The 26,937-nt window shown below is 54.4% G+C and overlaps 2 protein-coding genes across 4 annotated transcripts; both read right to left on the reverse strand.

The window, feature by feature from the left end:
• Positions 1 to 15,931, reverse strand: RPS6KL1 (ribosomal protein S6 kinase like 1). 3 transcript variants are annotated; one of them, XM_074955952.1, is made up of 11 exons: positions 15,773 to 15,931; positions 14,272 to 14,569; positions 13,515 to 13,639; positions 10,303 to 10,395; positions 9,323 to 9,370; positions 8,326 to 8,458; positions 3,084 to 4,073; positions 1,999 to 2,088; positions 1,719 to 1,801; positions 1,226 to 1,321; positions 1 to 1,070 (listed from the first exon to the last, which is right to left on the reverse strand). In XM_074955952.1, exons 2-11 carry the CDS (start codon positions 14,528 to 14,530, stop codon positions 960 to 962), a joined length of 2,028 nt encoding a protein of 675 aa, XP_074812053.1. In that variant the 5' UTR covers positions 14,531 to 14,569; positions 15,773 to 15,931; the 3' UTR covers positions 1 to 959. The 3 variants fall into 3 exon arrangements, with proteins under 3 accessions (XP_074812053.1, XP_074812054.1, XP_074812055.1); XM_074955953.1 differs by having other exon boundaries at positions 3,966 to 4,073; positions 15,773 to 15,929; XM_074955954.1 differs by lacking the exon at positions 3,084 to 4,073 and having other exon boundaries at positions 2 to 1,070; positions 15,773 to 15,929.
• Positions 15,932 to 18,172: 2,241 nt separating this feature from the next.
• Positions 18,173 to 26,703, reverse strand: PGF (placental growth factor). The gene is made up of 7 exons (XM_074955962.1): positions 26,243 to 26,703; positions 23,879 to 23,921; positions 22,184 to 22,380; positions 20,619 to 20,695; positions 19,767 to 19,796; positions 19,607 to 19,669; positions 18,173 to 19,159 (listed from the first exon to the last, which is right to left on the reverse strand). Exons 1-7 carry the CDS (start codon positions 26,306 to 26,308, stop codon positions 19,138 to 19,140), a joined length of 498 nt encoding a protein of 165 aa, XP_074812063.1. The 5' UTR covers positions 26,309 to 26,703; the 3' UTR covers positions 18,173 to 19,137.
• Positions 26,704 to 26,937: the final 234 nt, after the last annotated feature.

Below are 26,937 nucleotides of genomic sequence, written 5' to 3' on the forward strand. Positions count from 1 at the left end.
GCTGTTTTATTGATTTCAGACATTCACTTGGAGCAGGTGGGAGATCCCGGGGGAGCCTCTCACACCCTGGGGAGGAGAGGGGGTGGCTCCTCCCCCCACCCCCAAGACACCATGGGCAGGTGCTGCTAGTGCACATGCAGCCAGTGAGACACACAGACCACAACTCCAGACCCCATCTAGTGGTAGCCATTAGGAATGCATTAGTAAGCTATGAAGAGCTCAGGCAACACAGAGAGAAATAGGGAGAGAGTAACTGGGATGGGGGGGAATCCCCCCCTGATAAGGGCAGGCAGAACCAGGGAGCTGGTGGAATCTATGGACAGAGAAGGAGCTGCCCCAGAAGGAGATACTGCCCCTCTAGGCCCCTGGGTGAGCAGGGGAGTCTCATTCATAGTACAGAGACTGGCTTCCCACAGAAAGCACCAGGCAAGGAGGACCCCACAGAGCTTGTGGGTCAAGAGGGGAAAGAATGTCCCAGGGAACCCATGGGACAGCAAGGGTAGTAGACCAAGAGGGCTGAGTTAGGCCCCCTGGCACTGATATCTTCACCTCTGTAGGGATCAGTGACCTTTACCAGGGTTGGGTTAGATGTAGGGTGAGAAAAGGAGGACCTGGGGGAAGGAGGGCAGGGAGACAACATGACTTGACCCCAGCCTGGCCTGATCTCTTGGAAATTCTACTGCAACACAAATGGAAGTTAGCCCAGGAAGAAGAACCCAAGGCTGCAAATTGGACCCAATCCAGACCCCTGCAATCAGCCCTTGCAGAAGTGGACCTCCCCAAGACTGGCAGAGCTGCAAGTACCACCCAGGATCACAGGTCCCAGTGACCCAATGATCTAGGGGAATAAATCTGCCTCCCCAACAGGATCTGGGTCTCTCCCTGGGCCCCACCCTGCTAGGCCCCTGCCTGGCACCATGACTCCATCCTTCACTCCTCGCTGCTCCACATGTGTCTGTCTAGCCAACCAGCTTGTTCCACTGGATGGTACTGAAGAAGGGATGGCTCTTCAGCTTGTTGACTCCACCTCCTCCACAGCCCAAGCGTAGCTTGGGGTCAAACTGCAGCAGCTAGAAGGAAATGAGGGATGAGATGGGGAGCAGCAGCACAGCGCCAACAAGGGCCCTTCCCACCCCTCACCCAGCAGGCTCCTGCCGAAGCTTCCTTATCCCTGCTCCAGAGCTGTGGCCCCCTCCCCCTGCTCACAGCAGCTGGGTGTCCTCACCTCAGTGAGCAGGGATGCAGCAGGCAGGCTGAGCCTCTCTGGAAGGTGCAGCTGGGTGTGAGGGTGAATCCCCGAGGGGTGGCTGTGGGACAGCGACTGCAGGAGAGAGAGACAGACAGACAGACAGTGAGGAGACCCCTGTGCAGCAGGCACTGTTCAGAGAGAGGAATATCCGCCTTACACCTCATCTGCCACTGCCCTTCCCCAAGCTTCATGGGGGTAACAGTCTCAGCCCCCCCCCCCCCCCGTGCCCACCTCCCACAATTCAATGGCTCATCAGCTTCAGGCCCTCAGCACCCCACGGGAGCAGCATCCAGCTACCCAGGCTCCGGTATTAGAAGTCATGCCCAGTGACAACTCAGCCTGGAGCCCGATCTACACCCCAGGACACAGACTCTTCGTAGCCCCCATGTGCACTGGGGCACCAATACTAGAATTGATACTGTGCTGCCCCCTGTCTGTGTCATAAGATGGGGACACAGAAAGCACTCACCGTTCCAGTCAGTAACTCGTACAGCAGGGACCCAAAGCTCCACCAGTCACAGGCCTCAGTCAGCTCAGAAATCCCACCCACTTCTGCAGAGAAAGCCAAATGAGTTCAAGATCAAATAGGAGGGAGATGCTGAAAGGCAACCGAGCATCAAGCTCCAATGGGCACTGGCGGCTGCTGCCCTTGGAAGAGATCAGACAGAGGGGGGATGCTGCTGGGCAGATATAAATCTCTTGCTGTCTCTGATGCCCCCTTGAGAGAAGGCAGTAGACTGTTCCCTTACCTGGGGCGCTGTACATATCTTCCAGGGCCTGGCTGCAGCACTGTGGCTCCACCTCTGTCCACTGGCCAAAGAAGGTGAGACGGATGTGACCTGTGAAACCGCACTAGTCAGGGGCGGGGAGGGAGGTCAGGACAAAAGACACCCAATAATTGCAGCATGTGCTACAAGCCATGGCCCTATCCCTCCAGGCTCCCGTCCCTTGCCATGGGACCTGATGGGAAAAGCTGCCCCACTGGCACCGCCCCTGTGCCCTGCAACACAGCTGGGCTCCAATGTTTTCACTGCTCTGAGCCCCAAAGGAGCACCAGGCCCCAGAACACATGACTCTCACATGCACAGCAGGGACTAGACTCTTTTGGGGAACAGGCAGTGGGAGTGACAGGTCTGCAGCTAGTGAAAGGGCTGCGCAGGATGGGATCCAAGCAAGAGTAGCTGGATGGAGCAAGGAGAGAGGATGAGGAGTCTGGGGCAAGGGGGAAAGGGTTATTTTTCCCAGCTTCTCATTTAAAGGAGCCCTGAAAGGATTCACTGTTTATTTTGTAGGTTTCTAAACTGCCCCACATTCTTCATCACACAGACACACGCCTCGAGAGAAGAAACAGGCTGCGCAGTGCACTCTGGAGAGCAATGAACTCAGGCTGCCAGACCAAGAGTGGGAGGGCTGACTTGCAGAATTAAAGGCCCCAAACCATTAGCCCTGGGGACTGTTAGCCTGACTGCCCCAGCTGATCTCAACTTCCCTGTGAAGGCTCAGAGGAGGTCTCCCAAGTAGCCAGGACCCCCCAGAGAACACGATGTGGTCCATGTGGCTAACATTCCTGAGCAGCCTTGTTCTGCCTCTGCTGGAGCTCATAGTGATCTCCAGGCACAGACTCATGCACAGCAGACTGTAGCAGTCTCCTAGAAGCCCCTAAGGCCTGGAGCACAGGGGGTGGGGTCTGGATCAGAGTTGCTCAGACTTCATAGAACAAACACAGGGAGATGCAGTGAGGTGGCAAAGCATCCTGGAGTGGATCAGATGCCACAGGCCCCCTTGTTGAGAGGATAAAACCCCTTCTCATGCTATAGCCTCAAGCAGCACCTACCAGCACCATCTAGCAGCAGGTTTCTGGGGTTGAGGTCCCGGCACAGCACCCCCTGTTGGTGGAGTCCCTCCAGAGCCAAGAGCATTTCAGCTGCCCACAGCCGGATGAGTTCCTCATTCACATCCCAGGTCCCCTGACCATCCCCTTGGAAAGAGCGATGGACTGGAGGCCCACGCTGTCCTGCAGTTGGATGCTCTCTGTGCTGACCATGGCCTTCTCCTTCTCGGGCCCTGGAGATGCTCCTCAATGACTCCTGCCCCCCAGAATCACACCTGCAGGACTCACTGGAGCTGTGCAGGGTGGTTCCAGGGTGCAGCTGCCTTTGTCCTGGGGGAGCCACTGGGGGCCATGTGGGCTGAGCCCAGGGAGCATCAGACACCTGGCAAACTCGAGGTGCCACCTTCACCAGGTGGCCTCCTCCAATAGCCTTCGGGACTGCAGCAGGAGACTGGGGCGGCCTTTCATCAGCCAGTAGCCTTGTGTCCTGCTGAGAAGCTTCCCTCTCTGATACATTGCTGACACCATCACTGATGGTTAACAAGTCACATGACTGGAAGGCCAAGCTCTGGTCCCTGCGTCCCTTGGCCACTGCCATGATGACATAATCAGTGACACCAAACAGAGTGTGTGTTGCACTTAAATCCTTCCCCACAGTAACTCCCTCACGGCCATTGGTGGGGCCAGTATGGAACCTGCAGCCAGTCCCTGGTCTGGCATCCATGTGGTCAGGTGACTGCTCCTGAGAGGACGATTGGTCAGCAATTTCTGGTGAATGGCGATTCGCAGAGGTTGGGAGGTCAGTGCCATTCTCCGGGCAGAAGCTGGAGCTCTGGCTGGATTGAGAGCCAGCCCCCGAGCGGCTCCCTACTCGCTGCTTCTCACCATGGCCCACCAGAGCTGAGCTGGGCTTTGGGATTAGGCTACTGGGGCCATCAGAGGAACCTTGCTGTAAACGAGGCCGGGAGTGAAGATGGGACCAGAGTGTCCCTCCTGGAGAGTGAAGGGAAGACAAAAAGTATTAGGGGGTGGAAACCATTCCAGGTCCCCGGCAGACAGACACCCCAACCACCTACTACCCTGACACCAGCCTTCAGGGCTCAGCAGGCATTAGGCTCACATGCGGAGCAGCTGAAATTAACATGCTGAAAAAAAATTCACCCAGAATCTTCTCTGGGCCCCTAATCACAGCGGGTTCCTCTCTCTCCTTCCTTCTGGCCTCAGCAGCTTGTCTCCACCTCTTCTTCTTCCCAGGGCCCAGTTCCACCCCCTCTCCTCAGCCCCCCTTGATCCCAACAGTTGTCTCCCTCCCAGACCTCAGACCCATTTTCACCCCTCCTCTTGCCCCATGACCATTTCCTCTATGCCTCGAGAAGGCCTTTCTGGTCCCAATGACAATGAAGATGAGGCACTGTCAGAGACTGAAGTGCCCAAAGAGGGGGTGGAGGAACAAACGGATAAATTATGGATCAGTGAGTCCCCAGGCTTGGATGGCATTCACCCAGGAGTTTTCTGCAGGAGCTTGACAATGAGCGGCTGAGTGGTCAACAAAAATCTGCAGTCACATTAAAATCAGCTACTACATGAGTAACACAAGGGTAGCAAATGTGGCACTTATGTGAGAGGGGCACAAGGATAACACTGGGAACTGCAGACCAGTGAGCCCTGCAGCCAGAGGAGAACTCCCCTGGTGGAAGGGAACTCCTCCCTGGCATAGTCAGCTGAGTCAGTCGCCACACAAGCTACCCCCTCTGCCAGCCACCACACTCCAGCACAGGGGATGGGGGGAGGGAGAGGTGGCAGAGGAAGGACAGAGCTATGCTGATCCCTAAGGGCCCTTATGCCAGCAGCGTCGGTTAGCACCCCTCAGACTGCTCTATAACTTATGCTGAGGCAGAGGTGGCACAGAATCTGGAAGACTTAACCAGCTCCCTATTGCCCCCCAGTCTCTATCTGCCAAGTCTGAATGATGCCGATAACAAAATAGTCATGGGGCAAGAATACAGCTCTGTGCCTTAGCCCATTGCTAATCCCTGACAGAAAACAAAGGATAGGAAGGAAATAAATGTTCAGCATGGCAAAAAAAAAAAAAAAGTTGAAAGAGGCACCCTGAGGTGTGGTACTGTTTATTGTGCTTATTAACACTCTGGGAGAGGGGTGAGCAGTGGGGTGGCAACATTCACAGCTAATTATTTACATAATTGGAGACTAAAGACTGAGGAACTCCTGAGGGATCCAACAAAGCTGGGTGAATGGGCAACACCATGGCAGATGGCATTCAGTGTTGGCAAAGCAGGATGATGCACGCTGGAAGGAACAGTCTGAATTACTCAAACAACAGAAATGAGCTGCAGCCACACAGGGAAAAGGGCCATCACAGATAACAGAGTGACAATCTCTGCTCAGCACTGTTGGGCAATAAAACAAAGTGTCAGGATGCTTAAGGAGTGGAACTGAAAATATTCCTGGCAGTAGGATAACGCTGTTTGTGTTCTCATTGTGTGGACGAAGGGAAGGACATTTGGTATTATGAGTTTCACTCAGGCCGCAACTTTATTAGTCGAATTACATGCAAGTGTCCCATCAGTGGGCAGCCCAGCGCAATCCCTCACACCCCACTGATCCGTTGCCAATTCTGGGGGGTTCCCACCGCAGGGGGAGCTAATCATCACACTAGGAGGGAATTTGTATGCCTCCACTCGCCCACTAGCATCCTTCGCCCTTTTGGGAGCAGAGGCAAGAGGGGACCTCAACCCTCAGCCAGCACCGCCATCAAACACATTGGCAGGGTGGTCCCGTGAAGTAGTCTCCTGGTCCCTTGTTCGCATATGCCCCCACAAGGTTAGACACCATGCCCCTACCTCATAAAGAGATGCCCTTGGGATACCCACTATGTTACCTTTTTGGATTTGGAGCCTAAATTAGCGAGTTTCTGCGCTGGGCACCTGCCAAAAGTTGGGACAACTAAACAGTTCTCACGTGGGTCCAAAGTGTGACCTCTGAGAGGGGAGAATTCCAGCCTTCCAGTTGCCCAAAACCCAAACCCTAGGTTTTGCTGCGAGGAAGGCAAAAAAAACCCAGCCAGCCTCCACCAATCTGGTGGTATGGGGAGAACATTCCTTCCCAGCCCCAAAGCGGTAGCAGAAGCCCGCAGTGACCTAAGGTGGGCTGTCTGCTGGAAACCAGCAAACAGGAAGTGGCTCTGAGCACATGGCTCCAAATCTCATGCTAAATACCACGAGACCTCAAGCCTTCCCCAGAAGTCCTGTTGGGACTGGAAATCTTGCAGGACCCATCCCATACTCTTGCCTTCTCCTATCACGGGAACCACTAGAACACACCCCTCACTAGGCTCAGAACCCTCTTATCTTAGTTAGTGGTGCACACTCCCACCTGGAGCACCGTGCTCTGGTCACTCTTTCCCAGGCCGGGTATAGCAGAAAGAGAAGGGATTCAGAGACTGGAGTGCAAGTGATTGGAGGCCTGGGGGGACTTCCAGGCCAGGACCCAGAGTGATGAGTTCGGAGAGTTTCGTTTAAAGAGGACACGAACAGGAGGGACATGATGCAAGTCTACAAAATAATGAGTGGCAGCAGAGTCTGAAAGCAGGTAGTGGGGCACATAGCTGTGCACATGCTTGTTAGGATATAGATGTAAAGGCCTGTACTTTAAGAATTTAGGGGTATTCTTATCACTTGGCTAGTTCTAGAAGTATAAAAGAAAGAATCAAAATCACTGTCTGCTGGTGTAAGGGCCTTCTCTTGCTGTGACAGTCTGAGGCCCTGTGCTTAGGCTAAGGCCTTTGGCTAAGCAGCAGAGGCAGCCATAAGCTAGGAAGCGACAGGTCACATCCTCACATTCCAAACTAGTCACATTGAAAGAAGGTGCTATTGGGCTGTTAGGAATACAATCCTGTCCTGATAATGCCTATCACCTCCAGAGAAAGGGAAGTGCCTAGAAAATGTAAAAAGGAAACAGCATCCTGTCTGGCAAGAACTCACTTATCAATACTGGGATGTGAAATCCTCACTTCTGTATTGTTTTGTCATTATAGTTCCTACTTTGCTATTGTTTGTCTGTATAATCTCTGTCTGGTTCTGTGATTGTTCCTGTCTGCTGTATAATTAATTTTGCTGGGTGTAAACTAATTAAGGTGGTGGGATATAATTGGTTACATAATCATGTTACAATATGTTAGGATTGGTTAATTAAATTTCAGGAAAATGATTGGTTAAGGTATAGCTAAGCAGAACTGAAGTTTTACTATATAATCTGTAGTCAATGAGGAAGTGAGTGGGCCTTGGTGTGTGTGTGTGTGTGTGTGTGTGTGTGTGTGTGTGTGTGTGTGTGTGTGTGTGTGTGTGTGTGTGTGTGTGTGTGTGTGTGTGTGTGTGTGTGTGTGTGTGTGTGTGTGTGATGGGAACAGGGTATGGGGGTGGAGAAATTGGAACCATGTTTGGCTAAAGGGGGAAATGGGAACAGGGAATGGGAGTAAGGAAACTGGAATCCTGTTTGGTTAAAGGGAGAAATGGGAACAGGGACACAGGTGTAAGGCTCTGTGGTGTCAGAGCTGGGAAGGAGGATACTAAGGAAGGAAACTGGAATCATGCTTGCTGGAAGTTCACCCCAATAAACATCGAATTGTTTGCACCTTTGGACTTTGGGTATTGTTGCTCTCTGTTCATGCGAGAAGAACCAGGGAAGTAGGTGGGTGAAGGAATAAGCCCCCTAACAATGCTCATTCCAGCTGAGGGAGAACTTGCCCTGAAAGGTTATTTCACAATCTGTCCACAGCAGGGTTTTCTGCACCTTCCTCACGTGCATTTGCTATTGGCCACCATGGGAGACTGGATACTAAACTAGACACATCAATGGTCTGATCAGTACAGCAATTTCTATGTTCTGATGAGTCCTGCCTCCATTCCCTCCCCTTGGTCTCCATGAGCCCAGCAGCCCTGCTTCCAGTAACCTGGAGCCCCATTGTCATACCCGGGCCTCCACCAGCCTAATCTCTATCTTACTCTCTCAGCCACGTGGCTCCCAGAAGCCTCTTATCTATTCTGCCAAACCCCCAGTGCTGCTTGCTGGCTCCCGCTGCAGGGTCTCTGAGCCCTGCAGCATCACCCTCACTGCAAAACATGGTCCCAAACAGCTCTAGCACACAAGAGACACTCACTCCAGATCAGGGTCAGAGAAGCAGGGGCTAGGACAAGAAGGAAGCAGAGGTCCTGGCGCTCACACTCACCCTGCACATGCTCCAGGTGGAGGAAGATGGAGTCTTCGCTCACATAATAGTGCAGCAGCTTGGCCATGAAGGGGACTCCGTGCGGGATGATGGTCTGCCGCTCACGGGTCTCCACATGGGATTTGGGGAGGCTCTGCATGGGGAACATACAGCTGGGAACTTTCAGTGACACTGAATCTCAGGAGACTGGCCACCGCCAGGGCAGAAGACTGAATGGGAGGCACTGCTGGTCTATTCCATTCTGACAAGCCCCTCATTCCTACCTCTGTCCACCAGAGTCACACAGACTAGAGCACTCCATCTGCTGAGCTCAGCAAACCCTGCTCAGACAGCCCTGCCAATACACCCACACAGCGCCCCTTGTTACTCCACACAGCTCTGCCAATGCAGGTTATTCCTGATCTGTAACCTCCATCACTATTCTGAGGCTGGCCCCCCACCCACAGAGCTCTGCCCATCCACCTCAATCCCTCCAGCTACTCCAGTCCTCACCACTCCCACAGCTCCAGCTGATGCCCCTCATTCTTCAAGCTCTCTGTTATTACAGTTCTGGGCTTTCCATGAGCTGTGATAATCACTCCTCACTGTGCTGGACAAATGCCCCAGGGACTCAGACTGAGAACTCCCAGACTGATGTCATTTCTGCTCCAATTCATGTTTGGACACAGATCCACGGCTTGGGTTCCACCAGCTCCATTGGACTGAGTTCCATTAGAGGGACAGTGGGAAGGCAGCTCATGTCTGAGTGAATAAGGAGGCTGAATTCCCCTCTGATTGCAGGAGATAATGGGGGGGGAAGGGTTATGCCAGGGCATGGGAGACTTTAGGGGGACATTGGATACTGCTATCAAATTTATTTCTGCTGAACAGCACAAAACAGAGCTGAGGGACTCATGGGAAATACTCCTCAGGTCAGGCTGGTACAGGACACCACTTTGCCAGAGGATTCCCCCGAAGGAGAGGGAGATGGAGGAGCCAATGGATAGGAAACACCCACCTTAAGTATGAAGGTCCCCCCAGTGGCTGGATCCTGGACTAACTGCACCTGCAAGCAATGGTGACAGCCCATATCAGAAACAATGTCTTCTGTCACCCCAAGTCCCATTTCAAGGGACTTGGCTCATTTTAGTATCAAAGTTACCTCTTTTCCTTACTATTTTGGTGTCTCTAGCTACCCCTACCCTCCAGCCACATTTTTAATCAGTCAACATTAGTTACCTCAGAAATAGGAAGATAAGGAGACAAGGAATACAGGAAGAGTTAGTGACACTAAAGGGGGGGAATCCCACAGCATTTTCAGCTTCCTGCATCATTATTTTATGTTCCTCCCTTTAGATCTGTGTAACACGTTTTGTCCCACCTTTGGGCCTTGCCAGTGGAGAGGGGTGGGGTGGGGGGAGGCAGAAGGGAACTAATCTCATCACCCAAAATTCAGGTTCAGGGGGAAGGAATCTAATGCCTTTACTTCAAGGCCCTGACGTGCTGAAGATGCAGGGAAACCAACGCCATCATCCAGAGATCCTGACTTCTGCTGGGGTCTATGGAACCTATAGGGCATCCATCGCCATAGCAACTGGGCATCAGTTTATGAAGGCAAAATGTAGCTATGCAGGTTGGAATCAGGCAAAGACATTGAGTTGTTTGCAAAGGTTTTTAGGGCCTTTAATGGCTGTAAGTGGTCAGGACATTGGTTTTACTTCTCTTCCAACAGTGCCCCTAGCGGCACAGCACGCTTCCCCACTACCTGGGGGTCAGTACTAGCTCAGAAGAGAGAGAACCCCCTGAGACACCAATACCATTCTGGGCCTCCTGCCAAGGCACTGGGGCCTTGCCCATTCAGTCAGTGGTCACCCCACTCCCTTTAGCACTCAGGTTTTCCCTGGTGGGTGACCAGCCTCAATCCTGCTTGGCATGCACAAACAAGGGGCTCTCAGCACTAGGTGTCTGGGCTGCCACGACTCTGCTGCAGCTCCTTACCTTCTCAATCACTCCCACAACCTTGCAGGGCCTCAGGTTCTCCACAGCCGAGCTGAGTGTCCTGATGGGCCGAAAGCGAAGGCTGCTGTAGCCCTGGTGAGGCAGTGAGAAATGAGAGGTTTCAAAGTAGCAGCTGTGTTAGTCTGTATCCGCAAAAAGAACAGGAGTAGCTTATGCTCTAATAAATGTGTTAGTCTCTAAGGTGCCACAAGTACTCCTGTTCTTTTTGAGAATAAGGATCCTGGAGATGCTCTTGTCCCAGGGTGCAGCTGGAAGGGGTCTCCCCTTTCACCTGTGGGGAGCCAGCAAAGCTGCCAAACCTAAACGTTCGGACGCCATCAGCAACGCACACCCAAAATTGTGATTGTTTTAAAAATAAAATAAAATAAATGGACTCTGGTTTCGGCCAGTGTCTGGATTTCTGAGCCTTTAGGGTGAAGCTCCCATCTCCAACAGACGCAAGTTCAAGCTTAAGTGCACACACAGAACTGAGGACTGCCCTTACCCTCTCCTAACCCTTGAGGTGGGGCAGCTGCCATTTGTACCCCTCTCCATCCCCCATTCACTCAGCTCCCACCTTCGTCTCCTGCCCTAGCCTAGGTTATCACTGTGCCCTACCCAGCATCTTGCCACACTCTTCTCTCTGCTTGCCCCACAATCTTCTGCCCTCACACTCCCTCCCCAGTCCCCAAAGTCACCCCCTGCCCCCCAAGAGTAGCCCTTCCTGCTCTCCCCACATTCTCCATCCTGTCTCACTGCTCCACACATTCATCTGACCTTCCATTCTGGGTCCCAGCTCCTCACATGCCCTTTACCTCAGTGGTGAGCTGGAGCTGGTTCGCTAGACCGGCTGTTAAATTTAGAAGCCCTTTTAGAACCAGTTGTTCTGCGAGGGACAACCGGTTCTAAAAGGGCTTCTAAATTTAACAGGCCAAAAGTGGTGCCTTAGGTGCCGACTCCATGGGTGCTCCAGCCCTGGAGCACCCAAAGGGAAAATTTGGTGGGTGCAGAACACGCACCGGCAGCTCCCCACCCCACCCCCAGCCCCAGCTCACCTCCGCCTCCACTCCGCTTCTCCGCCCTCCCCAGGCTTCCCGCAAATCAGCTGTTCGCGCGGGAAGCCACGGTGGGCTGAGAAGCAGGCGGTGGCTTCGCACTCAGGCCCAGGGAGGCAGAGGTGAGCTGGGGTGGGAGGGTGCGAGGAGGGCCGCCTGCGCTGCAGCAGGTAACCCGGGGGCGGGGGCGTGCAGGGGAACCTCTCCCCGCCCCAGCTCACCTCCGCCACCCTCGGCCTGAGTGCAAAGCCGCCGCCTCCTTCTCAGCCCTCCTAGACTTCCCGCCGAACAGCTGATTCACAGGAAGCTGCGGGGACCGCGGAGAAGCAGAGCAGGGCAGCGCGTTCAGGGGTGGAGTAGAGGTGAGCTGAGCTGAGCTGGGGCTGGACGCAGGTGGGGAGCTGCTGGTGGGTGCTCTGCACCCACCAAATTTTCCCTGTGGGTGCTCTAGCCCCGGAGCACCCAGGGAGTCGGTGCCTAAGGTGCCACTTTTGATGTGATCAGTGGGGGGAGCAGCCACTCCCCCTGTTCCCCCCCAGCTATGCTACCCCGCCCCTAGGAGCCAGAGGGACCTGCCGGATGCTTCCTGGGAGCTGCCCCAGGTAAGCACCGCTGGGGCTCCCCACCTCACCGCCGGCAGGTCCCTCTGGCTCTTAGGGGTGGAATGGGCACCCACTACGGTGGCCCATGAGACCCTCCTGCCTGGTTCTGGGGGCAGTCAGGGGACAGAGGAGGGGGGTGGATGGGGCAGGGGTCCTGGGGGGGGCATCAAGGAATGTGGGGGGTTGGATGGGGCAGGAGTCCCAGAGGGCGAGGGTGGGCAACGACCCCCTCGTGGGGTGAGGAGGGAATCAGTGAAGATTTTGGCAGCTCATCACTGCGTTATCCCCACTCCATTGGTCTCATTCCCTGTCCCTCCACATTGCCCTGCCTCCTGTCTGGTCTGCACAGGGGGACTGGTGGCTGCCATCTTAGCTGAGGACAGTCTGGTTTCAGTCCCATTGGGAAGAAAGAGAAATGGAGGCCATTTTCACTAGAGGCAGTCATGGTGTTCACCTTAACTGACGGCAGCCTGTAGCTTCAGCACTTCTGAAAACAAGAGATCACAGCCATTTTTAATAATGAGAAAATCGCAAGAAAAATCGAGGCTTAAATAAGCCACCTAAAAAAACCCCAAAACCTTGCGAGTTCCAATAACGCCATGGGCTATGGTTAGTCTGAGCCAGCTCAGCCCTTCACCTCTGCAGCTGGGTAGGGTCAGCTCCCCTTCAGCCACCACCCCTCCCACAGATGCCATCAACATTCCGCAGCTGGTGCAGGACTCAGTCTTGGTTTGGGCCTAGCCTATCCAAAAAGGGCAGCCTTGGGTCTATGCTGGGGCAGGAAGGGGCCTGCAGGGCTCTGAGAGCTGAGGGGTGATCTCCTTGGAGACCCTTGTTTTGAGTCAACTGTGACACAGTAGCCCCTAAACCTCTCCCTCACTGCCTGTACAGCAGCACCCAGCGCATGGAGGAGACATACTGCCCAGACTTGTGTTCATGCAGCCCCATAGACAGGAGCTGCCATCCCTCGAGAGCAGCTGCATCTGAAGGACTGCAGTGGTGGGACAGTTTAAGAACAATGCAATGCAGACAAGCCCCATTACTGAGGTCAGCCCCACTACAGTTACTTTCAAGCCACTGCTGTGTGTCATTTAGGTTGAGAATAGCCACTTCTCTGGGTGCTCCAGATGGGGCCACCCCAGGAAGCAGTCAGTTAAGGCACTGAAAAAGAGCTTTTCTAAACCTTGTTCCCTTGTGACATTTGGCAGTTGACATGCAGGATCTGGAGCCAACCATCACTGCCATCATTAGGCCAAGTTACATCTCCCTCACCCCTGGGCACTGGGCACTGTTCAGCCTTTCCCTGATCAGGAGGCCAGTGTTATAGCCCTACTGGCACCTTTGTAAGTTTAGGGGTTGAGATTGGTGGCCATGCGGGTCCTAGCCCTCTCCCCAACACAGCTGTCCCACATGCATCCCAGTCAGCCCCACACAGGGGATTGCACTCAGGGAGTCCAACCAGCACCACATATGCTGTCAGTATTGCACCCCAAGGTCCCGGCCAGGGCAGTCAGGGGGTCCCTACGAAGCACTTTTCCCAGCCCCACCTCCTCACCGTGGCAGTGGAACTCCCATTCCCCAGAGTCCGTTGCAGGTGGCAGTTAAAGATCTCCTCAGCCCGTTTCAGGTACTGTGTGATCTTCCGCTTCACGGCCTCACGGCGCTCCTTATTGGGGTCGACTGCATGGGGGGCAGTGACACAGCTTTAATCACCATTCCAGCCCCTCATCACACTCTGGCCAACATGTCTCAGTGTCACATAGCTCACCCAGACGCTCTGCCCCTCATAACGCCTCATCCTCGCACCATGTCCCAACGCCATTTCCCCACATGCCACGTCTTCCCCACAGCTCTGCCCCACAACCACATCAGCCAGTCACTACCCTGCAGCCCTGCCTTCAGTCATTATCCTTTTCCTCATGCCTCCTTGCTTGACAGCTGGTCATTGACCCATTCCCGTCATCCTGCCCACTCTGCTCCCTCCCCATGCCAGCTAGTCATGGTGTCAGCCCCACCATCCCTGGCTGCTACCATAGAGACCCAGAGAACTCCATCGTAAAGCCATGCAGATTCTCCTCCCCTTATATACTGCCAAAATGTGCATAGTCTCAGTGTGCTGCCAAGCGCCCTGTACCACCAACCCCCAATCCCTTGTGTAGCCCACATACACAGCCACTGAGCACTTGTACCCCGTGTACTGCCAACTGCCCCATGCTCGATGCACCCCAGCACCCCTGAACCGCACAGGCTACCAAGCCTCATATACCCTGAATATTTTGAACCTTACACTCCTGCCCCCAAGCCCACCATACCCTGCACACCGCTGAGCAGCACGTCCACGCCATTCTTGTAGTGATTGAAAGCCTCCTCATAGTCCTCGCTCACATCCCGCTCCAGTGCCAGGCGGATCTGCTTTGCTGCATCCACCAGGTAATCCCGCTTCCCAGCTCCATGCACATCAGGGCCCCCTGGTGAGACACGGCTCCGAATCTGCTCAAGATACATTCGGGCCTGGGAGAGCGCCCGGGAGCAGGACTCCGAGTCCAGGCGCTCACGGGAGACTCTGCTCATGACTTGGCTGCTCTCAGGGCATCCTCAGCAGCTCAGTCCCTGCAGTCCCGGAAAAGAGGGGGGGGGGAAGGGCAGATGAAAAGCAAAACAAAGCCCTTCAACACAACACTGGGGAGGAGTTGGGGGCTGGTGAAGTTTGAGAGGGCAGCAGGAGGGCTGAGCAATAGCAGGGTGCTGCAGGTCAGACCTTGCACATTGGCAGACTAACTAGTGGAGGAAACCAAGCCTGGAATAGCTGGTCAGGAGTGAAGCACTTTGGCAGAGCAATCTAGGGGACCAGGACTGGAATAGCAGGGCATTAGCAGAGCTGGGTGGGGGGCGTCAAGAACTGGAGTAGCAGGGAAAGGGGTGGCTGCAGGTTGGAAAGGAAGAACATTCGCAGAGCTGTGCTGGGGAACCACTGCTGCCACAAAGAAGAAGTGAAAGGGTATTTCTGGTCTCTCATCACCGCTGACAAACTGCAACCAAGTACGAAATGGATCAGCAGCTGCAAACTGCAGGAGAGTACAATCGTGAGCCAAAGCTCTGGCCCCAGGGCCTCCACATTCAGGATCAGGGTTGATCATCTCTCCAGAGGAGATGTAACAAAGGGTCTCTATGGATGGAGCAGTCAGGGCACTGGGGACATTCATGTGGATTCCACTGTGGTTGAAGAGGCTACTCCAGGAGATACAGACCAGCCCTGGTCACAACAAGCACTTGCTCCCCTCTGCCTGGGGCTGCCTCAGGTTAACAGCACCAGTCACAAACACATGGGACTACAGTTTGCAGGGCTCGGTGCTGGCAGGGCACTGCTGTGAGGAAGCTCACATTCAGGGGCACCACGGGAACAATTTGTATCGTGGGAGTGCTGAGAGCCATTGAACCAAACTGTAAACACAGTCTATGATGGAAACCACTTCAAGCCAGGGGCTGCAGCAGCACCCCTAGGTCCAGCTCCTCTGCTCACATTGCTGGAGTCCCGGCTGCTCTGGGCAGGCTGCTGCTGCGGGGGAGCTGACGCTGGTGGCCTTAGGAGGGCCCTGCTAGGGAGATGGTGGCAGTGAAACAGCACCAAAGGGCCCCACGGCCTGGCTACAAATCCACCCTCTTGCTCGGAGCGTGGAGCGAGCTGGAGGGAGGGGACCAGGAGACCCAGCCTGATCCCACAGGGCAGAGGAAGGGGCTCGGGCACGGGGCCGCGGCGGCCCTGGGGCAGCCCGGCGCGGCGGGCAACGCATGCACGAGGAGGAAGAACAGTACCTGCTGGGGTCAGGAGCCTGGTCCCTGGGGGTGCGGGACCCACCTCGCCCCCATGGAGCCGCTCCCCTCGCCCCACTGCTGGGGCCGGGCGCGGAGCGAGGTGCCGGCTCCCCACAGCCGCCGCGGTTGGCTGCCGATGAGCTCATCCCCCAGCCTCGGGAATAAAGCACCAATCCTCAGGCAGCTCGGCCACCAGCTGCGTCTTAAAGGGGCAGCGCCCGCGCAGGCTGCGGCTCTCCGGGCAGCGCCTGCCGCGGGAGGGGGAGCTGGCGGCAGCGCCCCCGCCTCCCCCTCCCCGAAGGCGCGCAGCGGGGTGGTGAGAGTCTAATGGGCAAAACATTGCCCTGGAAATGGCGAACGGGGAGAGTGGCCGGGATGGGCAGGAGGGCGCAGCGACTTCCCCGCTACAACACGGGACAGAGGCACCAGGGGGCCGCGCGGCTGCTAACACATCAGGTGGCGGACGAAGCTCAGATTGTCCAGGCTCTGTCCCGTCGGCTTCCAACCCGGGAGTGTCCCGCACCATGCACCCCGTGAATCAGGCCCCCAGCCGCCCTCCGGCAGGAAATGGAAAGAGTCGCCGGACAGCTAGGAGTTGAGGGAGCAGAGATGGGAAATGCCCCCTCTCGTACAGCTGAGCAGCCCGCACAGAGCCCATGGTGGGGAGAGGGGGAGTGGAGGAACTAGATAGGCAGGGGACTGAGGGAACTGACAAGCAGTAGGATTAAAAAAGGATGATGAGGACCCCCATCGTCCCACTGTGACAGAATGTGTGTAAGGGATACAGACCCTCAGGCGTCAGGGTGTGACCCAGAACTGACAGGGGCAGGAAGAAACTTCTCCTGGGGGCAGGTTATTTCCTAACTGGATATTTTTTTTTTTTTTTTTTTTTTTTTGCACCTTCCTCTGAAGCATCTGGTTCTGGCCACTGTGAGAGACCAGACACTGCAGTAGGTGGATCACTGCTCTGCTCTTGTGCGGCGATTCCTACGTTTGAACTCTGAGGTATCGGTGGCACATTGGAGGGGCGAAAACATGGGCCCAGATCCATCCCTCAGGGCGCACTAGATTGTGCTCTGGTTTCCAAGGCTCATATGGGCCCTGTTGCAATGGTGAATAGCTGGTGTCTTGAGACAACTGTGGTGTACAGGAATTGGGTTATATTCCTTTAAACATGGTTATTCGGACTCTAACTGTGCCAGTGTGGTTTCACCATATTCTTAACGGTGTTTAGAGCTCTAAGACACAACAACCCAGATGTTACCCTCCTGTTCCCAGCCTGCTCTTGAGTGTCCCCTGTGCTGGGTGTTTCCGGGGGGGGGGACGGAGCAGGTACAGAGCTGGCTCTGAGGCTCCCACAGACAACCTTCTGTGCCAGGGTATTCCATGAAGGGAGGGAGGGCTTACACCTGCTCTAGAGCGCCTTTGCACCAGCTCAGCCAGTGCAGAGGGGCAGTAGGGCAAGGGTGAAGGCCCCCAGTGATTGATCATCAATAAAGGAAAGGTGGTGGGGAGGTAAGGCAGAGAGGTGGCATGTGTGGAGAAAGTGGGGCAGGTCACCCCTTTAGCAAGGGATTTAGAGTTAAATTCAGAGCTGGGAAGGTGATGGAGAACGGGGGAGAACACATCCTGGCCCAAGGGAGACATCTGGCTGCATCACTCAGGAACCCTACGCTTTAGAGCCTCAGAAAAGGTGAAATTTGTGAGTTGCCGGGGAGGCAACTGAGGATTTCAGCTCAGAACAGGGAGTGGCGAGTGCTGCCAAAACTCCCTTAGGCCTTTCTGCACTTCCGAGTGAGTGTGACTGTTCCTAGCTGGGGTTGCATAGCTCAATTAAAGCTAACAGAGTGGTTTGCATCCACGCTCATGTGTCTATGGGTTGTTCAATTGCCCTGCAGCTACACTGGGACAACATTCAATTGTTAAGTGCTATGACTTATGGGCATGCATCCCACAGTTCCCTAGGCAGGCAACATAGCTGCCAGGCTCCCCCTCCTCTGAGGCTGCAGGTCAGAGAGGCTGAGGCAGAGGTTGACCTTCCTTCAGGCTGGAGATGGGGGCATTTGTAGCTTTTGGGGTGGCCATGCTGCATTTCTGGGCTGTACCATCTGGGGGCTATCAGCTCTGTTGAGGTTTCTTACTGAACAGAGTAACAAGGGGTCTCAATTTAACCCAAATGGAGCAACTCCAGGCCCAGCAGGTGGAAAAGGAAACACTGGAAATTTGGCAGGGAGCACTAGCAGGATGTGCTGTAGAGAATGAGGGAGAGGCACAGGCTGAGAGGAAGCTCCAGTCCCAGAAGCACATGGAGAACGGTGCTTTTCAGAGGGCAGCAGATAAGAACAGGTGTTAGGGACATGAGACAAATGCATTCTCAAAGCTGGCTTCTGGATTTCTCTATGGTAAGGCTTTATTCAGAAAGACTTGGCTTGAAAATTGCTACACTGCAGCCAGGGGAGGGTTCCCAGGAACCTGCTGCAGCCCAGGTGCTGAGGTGTCATGATTCCCTCTGTGATAGAGTTGACCTGAGTTTCTCTATCCCACCCAGGGAACTCAAAGAGCAGATAGGTCCCAGGCCAGCTCCACTCACTGCAGCTTCTCCACATCTTTCCTGTGCAGGGAGCTGGACAGACACCACACTGGAGTACCCACCAGGGACCAGGTTTCCTTCCTTCATGACTGTGTGGTCCCCTCCGCCAGCTGACAGCTCAGGGAAGGGTTGCTCTGCAAAGGTGGAGGTGACAACACAAAAGACTCCTGTGGGTGACAACAACAGGGAATGTTCCCAATGCAGCAGCCCCTGGGCTGGCACCTCCCTGAGGTTCTGTGCTGTCCTGCTTTAAGTCCTCAGCACTTTAGAATACTCCTTCAGCTGCAGGGGTCACAAAAACATTCCCATGTTTGGCCTAGCTTGTCCCCCATTGTCCTCTGGCTGAGTGTTGAATGCAAAGCGCTGGACCTGTTGAGCCTCATTATGAAGCTTTTCAGTCCTGAATCTGGTCCCTGGGTCCTTTAACAACTAATGTTAACCGTGCAGAGATTCCTGGAAAGGCCCTTAAGGCAGGGGCAGGTCAGGCTAAGAGTGACTGCCTCTCGCAGCTGAGTTTCCCTGGTCCTGGAACTGTATCCCTGCAGGTGGCCAAGCAAGAGTCCAGGTCATCCTCTCTGGCAAAAGGGCCCATGCTCCTGTCCTGTCACTCGCTTCACCGCTTCTTGTCTGTTTGGAGGGTCACAGCTCACAGGTGAAAGTAGTCACAAGTCCCACAAGGTTCAGTCAAGAATGCAATTGGCACATACATACAGGCAATTAGAGGACTTGGTAATAAGTACAGGCGCTGTGGTGCTGCCCTCTCCTGCTGAGATGATTACCTGCGAGGAATGGCACATCTGCAAAGAAAACACAGCACAAAGACAGGATGGAGGGTTAGAACGGGGACTGGGAGCTAGCGGCTCTGGGTGCTATTCCCAGCTCTACTCCTGATTCTCTGGGTGATCTTGGGCAAGTCCATTCCTCTCTGTGCCTCAGCTTTCCCACCTGTGAAGTGGGGGTAATGACACTGTCACCTCCCAGCGGGGCAGTGCCGGGGTCAGGGATCAGGAGGGTTTAATGAATGTTTGAAAAGTACTTTGAGATCCACAGAAAAGATGGTAGAGACAGGCCTGGGTCTGTATCAACCCCTGTGTGTTGGGATGTAGCAGTTTCACTCCAGGTGCTGGTGCGTTGCCCCTAAGCCCCACCTGTGCAGCAAGCTGCAGCCAAAGAGCCACTATTGGGAGAAACCTCCGACAAGAGAGACTGCCCTGACCCCTCCTCCTGGATTAACGCACACTCACAGGTCACAGCCTTTAGGTCGCTGCTTCTCTCGTTTCCTCTTGCCTCGGCCCTTGGGTCTCCTCCTTCAAAAGGAAAGGGGAAAAAGACGAGTCTGAATGGATGGGAGATGAGCCAGGGCTGAGAGTCCCAAACTCCAGAATCCCTGCTAATAGCGCTTACCTTCCTGACTTCAGTGTATCCCGCCGAGGCCTGGAGGAGAAAAAGGAGAGAGTAAAATGATCACACTGCATATATGGCATCTGCAGAGCCCCTAGGTACTGGGGGAGGATGGGGTGCTAGGGAAATAGCATGGACTCCACAGGGTTTGGACCACATCCTAATTGACAGACTGCCTGCTAGAACTCCCACGCTTGGGCTCCTCCCTGTTGCAATGATAAAACATCCTTTTGCCAGTGACATCAGTGACTTGTGGCAAATGCACATCCGGAAAGTATTTAATGGAGTGTAGCTTCTCTCAATCCAAGTAGCACCTGGAGATAAGGGGAGGAGCCAGGACACAGCACAGATGAGGAACTAGAGTGAGGGTCAGAAACGAAGGCAGACATGGCCAAAAGAGTGGCCACTAGTTTTGGGAGTCCAAACTGACATCCCTGGTGCTTGATTTGCTGAGGTGCTAAGCACCCACAACTTCAGAGGGAGGCAATGGGAGCTGTAGTTGCTCCACACACCTCTCAAAATCAATCCTCAGGTATCTCAATTTGAACCCCTAACACTGAGGCATGGAAAACCAGAGGCCACTTTTGAAAATCTGGGCCTGACTCATTCTTCAGCAGTCAGAGTTTCTCGGCAGGCTCGAAAACGGTGCAGTTCTGGAACAGCCTCTATATGTCTGTGAGAGGCCACTAGATGGTGCTGGAGAGCCACTTAGCAAGGGGTCCATGGTGGCCTGCCAACCCCAGGGTTGTGGGAGGGTTTGAGGCCTTCACTGTAAGAGGTGACACAGCCTGGGGTCTCTCCTGCTCTGGGCGATGCCCTGCATGGTGGAGAAGAATGAGCCTGGATGGTCCGTACCTGCACTCGCACTGCCTGTGCTCTGTAAAGGACAGTTCCACGTAGGGCGCCTGCCCTGCTGGTTTCATCTTCAGGAGCTGAAAGGGAACAAAAGTCACTGGCTCTTTGCTGTTCTCCCTTTTATGACTTGTCTTTTTTGCTGAAAGGTCTCATCTTGGACCCTACAGTTACAAACACAGGGAGCCCAACATTGCATGTATCCGTGTGGATGTGCGAGATAGAGAGCGGTTTGTTGTCCCTGTGATGCGTGGTGCCCCCTAGTGGGATAAGGTGAGGTGGACACTGCTGTGAAGTTGCAGCAAAACAAATCCCTGTGTCTCTGGTTCTGTTTTTTTTCTCCGCCCCCTCATCATAACCAGAGGTGTCTCTGGGGACGCTGGGCCACCTACCCATCACCATTTACAATTAGTGACTGCACTGGCATCCCGAGAGCCCTGTTCCCCTGGGGCATCAGAAGCCTGTGGGGCTGGAGAGGTCGAGGACAGTGCTGGGGGCAGGCTGGCAGGAGAACGGGAGAAGCAAAGCAATGTTTTCAGGATCTGCTGAACCCTGGCTGTGGGCACCACACATTCTTTGGGTGGGAAATCTTGGGGTGCATGTGTAACAGGGGAATAGTCCTGCTATTATGGGGGAACTTTCCTGGCTTGTACACTACCCCGGTGGAATTGGCTAGTGAAAGGATCTGAGTCTTCACTCCCACTCCCTTTACCCAGAGGCCTGCCTGACCTTAAGGGCTCCCCTTCCACTCTCCTGTGTGGCAGTCCTTGTAACCCCAACAAGGCTGGGCCCAGGATTCCTGGGGGGCTCGACCCCCAACCTTGTCATGGTCACTTAGGGTAGGGGCTACTGTGTCCCCACTCCGGGGTGCTCTCTCTGCACTGGATGCTTCCCTGACCCACTGATCATTACATACAGTTCAAAGCAAATACAATTTATTAAAGAGCAATCAATTTAAAAAAATAAGGAAAAAATGGGAAAGGTTAAAGGAAAACACGTAACCCTGCTCTGTGGCACGGGGACATCAGAACCAGCGTCTTTGGAATGCAAGGGAAGTTCAATCTGTTCCTCACAAGTCCCAGGCCTCCTTCTCAGGCCCTGGCTGTGCCGCAGGGATGCTGTAGGTCAGACACTTGCTCTGGCGGTGGCCACATGCCCTCAGGCTCTAGGTGGCAGGACCCTTCTTCCCAGCATCGCCCCCGCCCTGTCGGGGTTACGATCCCCCTTCCAGTCCAGCCTACAAGGCCTCTTGGCTGGGGGCGTCTCCCTGCACTGGGCCTGCTGCCCAGGGTCCCCCCTCACTTTCCCCAGCTGCTCAGCGCACCTCCAGGGGCAAGGCATGGATGTGGGGGAAGAGCCTGCCTCGGGGTTCAGTGGAATGTCAGGAATGACTCCTGACTTCTGCTGCTGGCTCTGACACTGATTCACTCACTGTGTCCTGGGGAAGTCAGCTAACCTCTCCATGCCTTAGTTTCCCACCTTTGTGTGATGCCCTGACATTGTTGTCTTAGCTACCAGGAGAGGAGCCCAAGTCCCTGCACTGTGAGCTGAGCCCACCTGGCTCTTACCTGCATGGTGACATTGGCCATCTCCACTGGGACACACTGCAGTGTCTCATCTCCGCAGCAGCCGGTGCAGCGTTGCAGGGAGATGCAGGAAGGGCTGAACATGTGCTCCACCTCACTGGGGTACTCGGATACAATATCCACCAGCATCTCCAATGGCCGACAGAAGCTGCGGCCCCAAACCTCCTGGAAGGGCAGGACTGGAAGAGACCCAGAGGTGGGGCGGAGGGCCTCATAAGCTCATGCCCAGAAGATGCCTGCTGGCCTGCTCCCTCAAGCCCTCACTAAACAGTGGAGTTACTGGCTGAGTGAGGGCAGAGTCTGGGAGGTGTATCATGTACCTGGCACAGGCATCAGAGCAAGCCCTGCTGTGTGCCCCAAAAGTTACAGGCAGCGTTATGACTCTCTCTCTCTCTCTCCAGGCTAACGGATTTGTTTTCTCCTCTTTGAGCTGTCCCATCTGCTGCTCTCTTCCTGTCTCATCTGTCAGGTGCTGCACTGGAGTCAGGCTATTTTTCATCTCCAGACACTGATAAAAATCTCCATTAGATACGGAGAAATGTGGCACCACTCCATAGTTCAGACAACAGCCCCATTTCTTCTAGAAGCCCAATGCTGGCCCCCATCTAAAAATCACCAAGTAACTCTGATCAGCCTTAAAACTAGGGAGTGAGGCCTGTGGTGGTGGTTGACTTTTTCTGGAAAATTTTATGTCATTTGGACAAGGCAGGGGGATGGTGTCCTGATTTGGGACATGCCAAAAAATAGTGTTCATCAAGGAGCTGTCGTACTGAATCATACAGCAATCCAGCTAGATCACTACCCTGTCTCCACACTGGTCAGTGCCAGATGGATCAGAACAAGAAAGTCTGTTGGTAGCAGTTATGGGATAGCCGGCCCTCAGAGGAAGCTTCCTTCTAACCCCAAATAGTTACATGTTGGCTCGTGTCTTGAAGCACAAGGGTTTATAGCACCCAAAACCTTGTCAGAGGAGAAGCTGCCTCAGAGCTCAACTTGGAATTTATCAAGCAGCCGCAGTTCCAAAAAAGTAAAAACAAAAACCCTCCTGGGGTCGAACAGATCAGTGCAGTTAAGTTTTTTCATCTTTTAAATTTTTTTTTAATTAAACGGTCGTAAAAAGTCTAAAGAAAAGTCAAAATGTTTTGCCTGAAAATGTCCAAACAAAACTTGTTGGCTTTTTCTGATTTTTTTATCTGAAAAATCAGCAAATTTCAACATCAATTGACAAAACATTTTGGTCAAACTGGAGTTGCAGTTTTCTTTAAAAAAAAGTTTCACCCGAAGAATTCTGCCCAGCTCTGATCCCAGGGAGCTGCCCTGTTGGAGCTCAGTGGCTCCGAAGGAGGGCTGGATAAGCCCCTTCTGGAGGGTGCATTAATGTGGGGGTCTTGGGGGATCTAACTTCCAGGGGGTCCAGGGGAGCCATTTTGCCAACACATTTCCCATTTGTACTCCTCCACCTCCCCCTAAGTGGCTGACTGACTCCCCATAGGCCATATCCCATCACCTCCCTCTGGAGCCTCCAGTCCCCTCCCCCAGGGCTGTCTCCTCCTCTGGGGTTGGAGGACAGAGGGGATCCCCAAGCTCCTGGGCAGGGAGGAGGGGAGAGAGAATTCCAGAGCCCACAGGGGATCTAATATTCTCACACACAACCAGGATAAGCAGCTGCAAACTCACCTTGCCCTTCTGAGGTGCTGTTTCTGCTGAACCTGTCCCACAGCTAGGGAGAGAAATACGGAGAGGTGAGGCCCAGGCCCTTTAGGAAGAGGCAGCAGGGAGTGAGCACAATGCAGCAAAATCTTGGGGTGTAACCCCCCCCATTCTCACCCATCTGCCTGCAACACCCACCCACCCACAGGGCACTTGGCCCTTCCAGCTCAGATCTGTTGTGGACATTCAGGGCACTTGCTGGTATACATGGAGAAGCAGAAAGGCAACTGAGCTAATAAATAACAATGATAATAAATAGCATAGGATCATAGGCCTAGAGGGGACCTCGAGAGGTCATCTAGTCCAATCTCTTGCACTCATGGCAGGACTAAGTATTATCTAGCATGTTTATAGCGGTTGTAATGCTAGCCTGCACAGCCAGTTCCCTGCACCATCCAGCCTTTCTGTTTTATATTCGGAAGAGTCCCAAAGTACTTTAGACCCACAAGGGATCATTTCACTCACCACTTAATGCGGCCACCTCTGGGCTGTAATATGGCAGCTGTGTAACAGAGCCCAGCAGTGAAGTTAAACAAGCTTACAACTACTGTAGACTGAGTGCAACACAACAGGGACCAACCCTGCCCTGAGGGCCAGGAGAGGAGCTAGGTGGGACATAATTCACTAAACAACAGCTGAGGAGGTTGTGTGAGGGTGAAGACTTTTGTAACTTCAAACTGCAGGAGGTAGAAGACACCCAGGCTGACATCCCTGCTCTTATCCAACATGCCAGGGGATCTAATGACCACACATGGTCAGCACTTCAGTTTACATCTCATCCACACGACACCTATCACCTCGGCCCCTGTCCTGCCACACTGGGGCCTGGGGTCACTGCTGACCCAGAATGGAGCAAAACACCGCAAAAGAGAGAGCTCCCCCTACTGAGTCCCCAGCACCCCTCCGCCCCTTCCCGAGCTAGCTATGAGTCTTTATACCCCAACCATCGGGATGCTGTCAGAGCGCCATCCGATTCCCTCCCGTCAGCTCACAGCATGTTGTCATCTGCCCCATTGGACACATGCAAGGGCCACGTGTACTTAGCTGTGAAGTGCCATGTGCACCTGGGATGCTGGATAAATCCTAATTCCTCCAGGGCATGCCCTGGGTTTCCCTTGGCGGGGCTCTGCCATCCAAATGTTGGCCAAGGCTGCCCCGCTGTGATGGGATCACAGCACAAAGTGGGCTGCAGCAGGTAGGAGAGTAGCCCCGGTCAGCTGGCAGACGCTCAGCAGAAGCAAAACACAGGGATGTCAGCAGGGATGGACTTTTCCTCAATGGCAAATGTTTATAAACCAAAATCAAAGAGAATTAATATAAGCTTAAAAGGGGGGAATACCCCCCCACACCATCTCCTGGGATCGGCTTGGCTTCCTGCCACCCCTGGGTACCCAACCAGCTACTTGGGCAGACTTTCCCTGAGAAGCTGTGCAAGGGAGGGGGTCACTGTTAAGACCTCATTCACTGGAAACCAGATGGTGTCCCTGCATTATGTCACACCCCTGTTTCAATGCAGTAATACTCTGCTGCCATGCTGGTCACAGCGCATGCCCATGGGAGGTATGGCCCTTGTAGGGGTTCTGGGGAGATGATTCTCCCACTTGTCTTTCAGCAGACGGGAAACTCTCTGCTTTTTCTCCCAGGAGCAGGGGGCTCTTCCATGGGATTTGCCAGGTATAGGAGGGTTCCTGGGGGTCAGAGTTCACCAAGCTGCCCTGTCCTGCACCTGCGAGGCTGCTCTCCTGGGGCCTGGGCCTAGAGGCGGGTAATGAGCTCAGAATCCTCTCTAGACACTTTCAGCTAAACGAGCAGTCGTTGGACTGACTGGAAGCTCCAGCCCCACTGCAGCTTCCCTACAATAATGGCACTTTCTCTCTTCTCACAAGATGTTTCCTGGGAGTTAATTTTTCCTGGAAATTAGCTGGAGCCAGCCTTATCCTCAGAGAGCATCTGAGATACTCATCTTCTCCCCACATCGCCAGCAAGCCTAGCAGTACCCAAGTCAGCCCCCTGTTCCTCTGCTAAGGGAGGACCCGAGGAACAAGGGGTCACTTGGAACTCAGACACCAGAGAGGGGTAGTGGTGGGGCAACCCAAGAAGAACAGCTTCAAACTGATCCACACGCTGTACCTGGCCTGCAAAAATACACTACAGGAGCGATTCCTCAGCGATGCTCTAGCCCCACAGTGATGCAAGGGGGGTAATGGGGCTTGGGACAATTACGGCAGGATCCCCGAGGTCTCTTCCACTGCCAGTGCCCCTCTCAGCTCCCCCAGATCCATTATGTGGGGGACACGTTGGGGGGGGTGCTCGAAGCTGGGGGTCCCTCACCTGAGCGTGTGATGCCTGCAGCACAAGAGCCACAAGAAGCTTCAGGAAACTGCTGAGAAGCTGCATCGCTGGTTTTGCCTCCTCAGTTTTGCCCCAGTGAAGAGTCCCGTGTCCCAGCCGAAACAAACATACTGGTCCCTGCGAGAGATTCCAGAGCTGGGGACATGCCGAGATCCCCTGGCTGTGGCACTCCTGGGAGCCCTCACGCTGGCCACAGTCCAGGACCCCAGCGTCCCAAACACAGCACCAACGGTGGATCCAACCGCAGCAGCGTAGCCCTGGGAGAGGCTGTGGTGGTCAGTGGCCAGCGGCCAGGGAGCCAGTGTTACAGAGCCCCCGAGGTGGCATGGGATGAGGGGTGCTCAGAGACAAGGGACCTGGACAGCTGAGATGCAAGTCCAAGCTGTCTTAGTCCTGGGACTCTGACACTACCTCTGCCCTGTTCAATCCCATCACACAGGTTCCCCTCCTGCTCCTGCACTGGCTGCTCTGGGGCCCCTCTGCACCTCCTGCTCCTGTGGGCTGCTCTCGGGCCATGTGAATGCTGCCCTGCCCGCTTTGCAGCTCTGCTTCATGAGCCCAGGGCTCCTCCCAAGTCCCTCCCCAACTCACACCCTCCCTCCCGCTTTCCCTTCCTCCGAGGCGGCACGGAGCTGCGCTGCATCCTCTGGGCTTGGGAGCCCCCCAGCCTCCGG

This window comes from Natator depressus, chromosome 6 (assembly GCF_965152275.1).
Source record: "Natator depressus isolate rNatDep1 chromosome 6, rNatDep2.hap1, whole genome shotgun sequence".
NCBI classification, from domain to species: Eukaryota; Metazoa; Chordata; order Testudines; family Cheloniidae; genus Natator; species Natator depressus.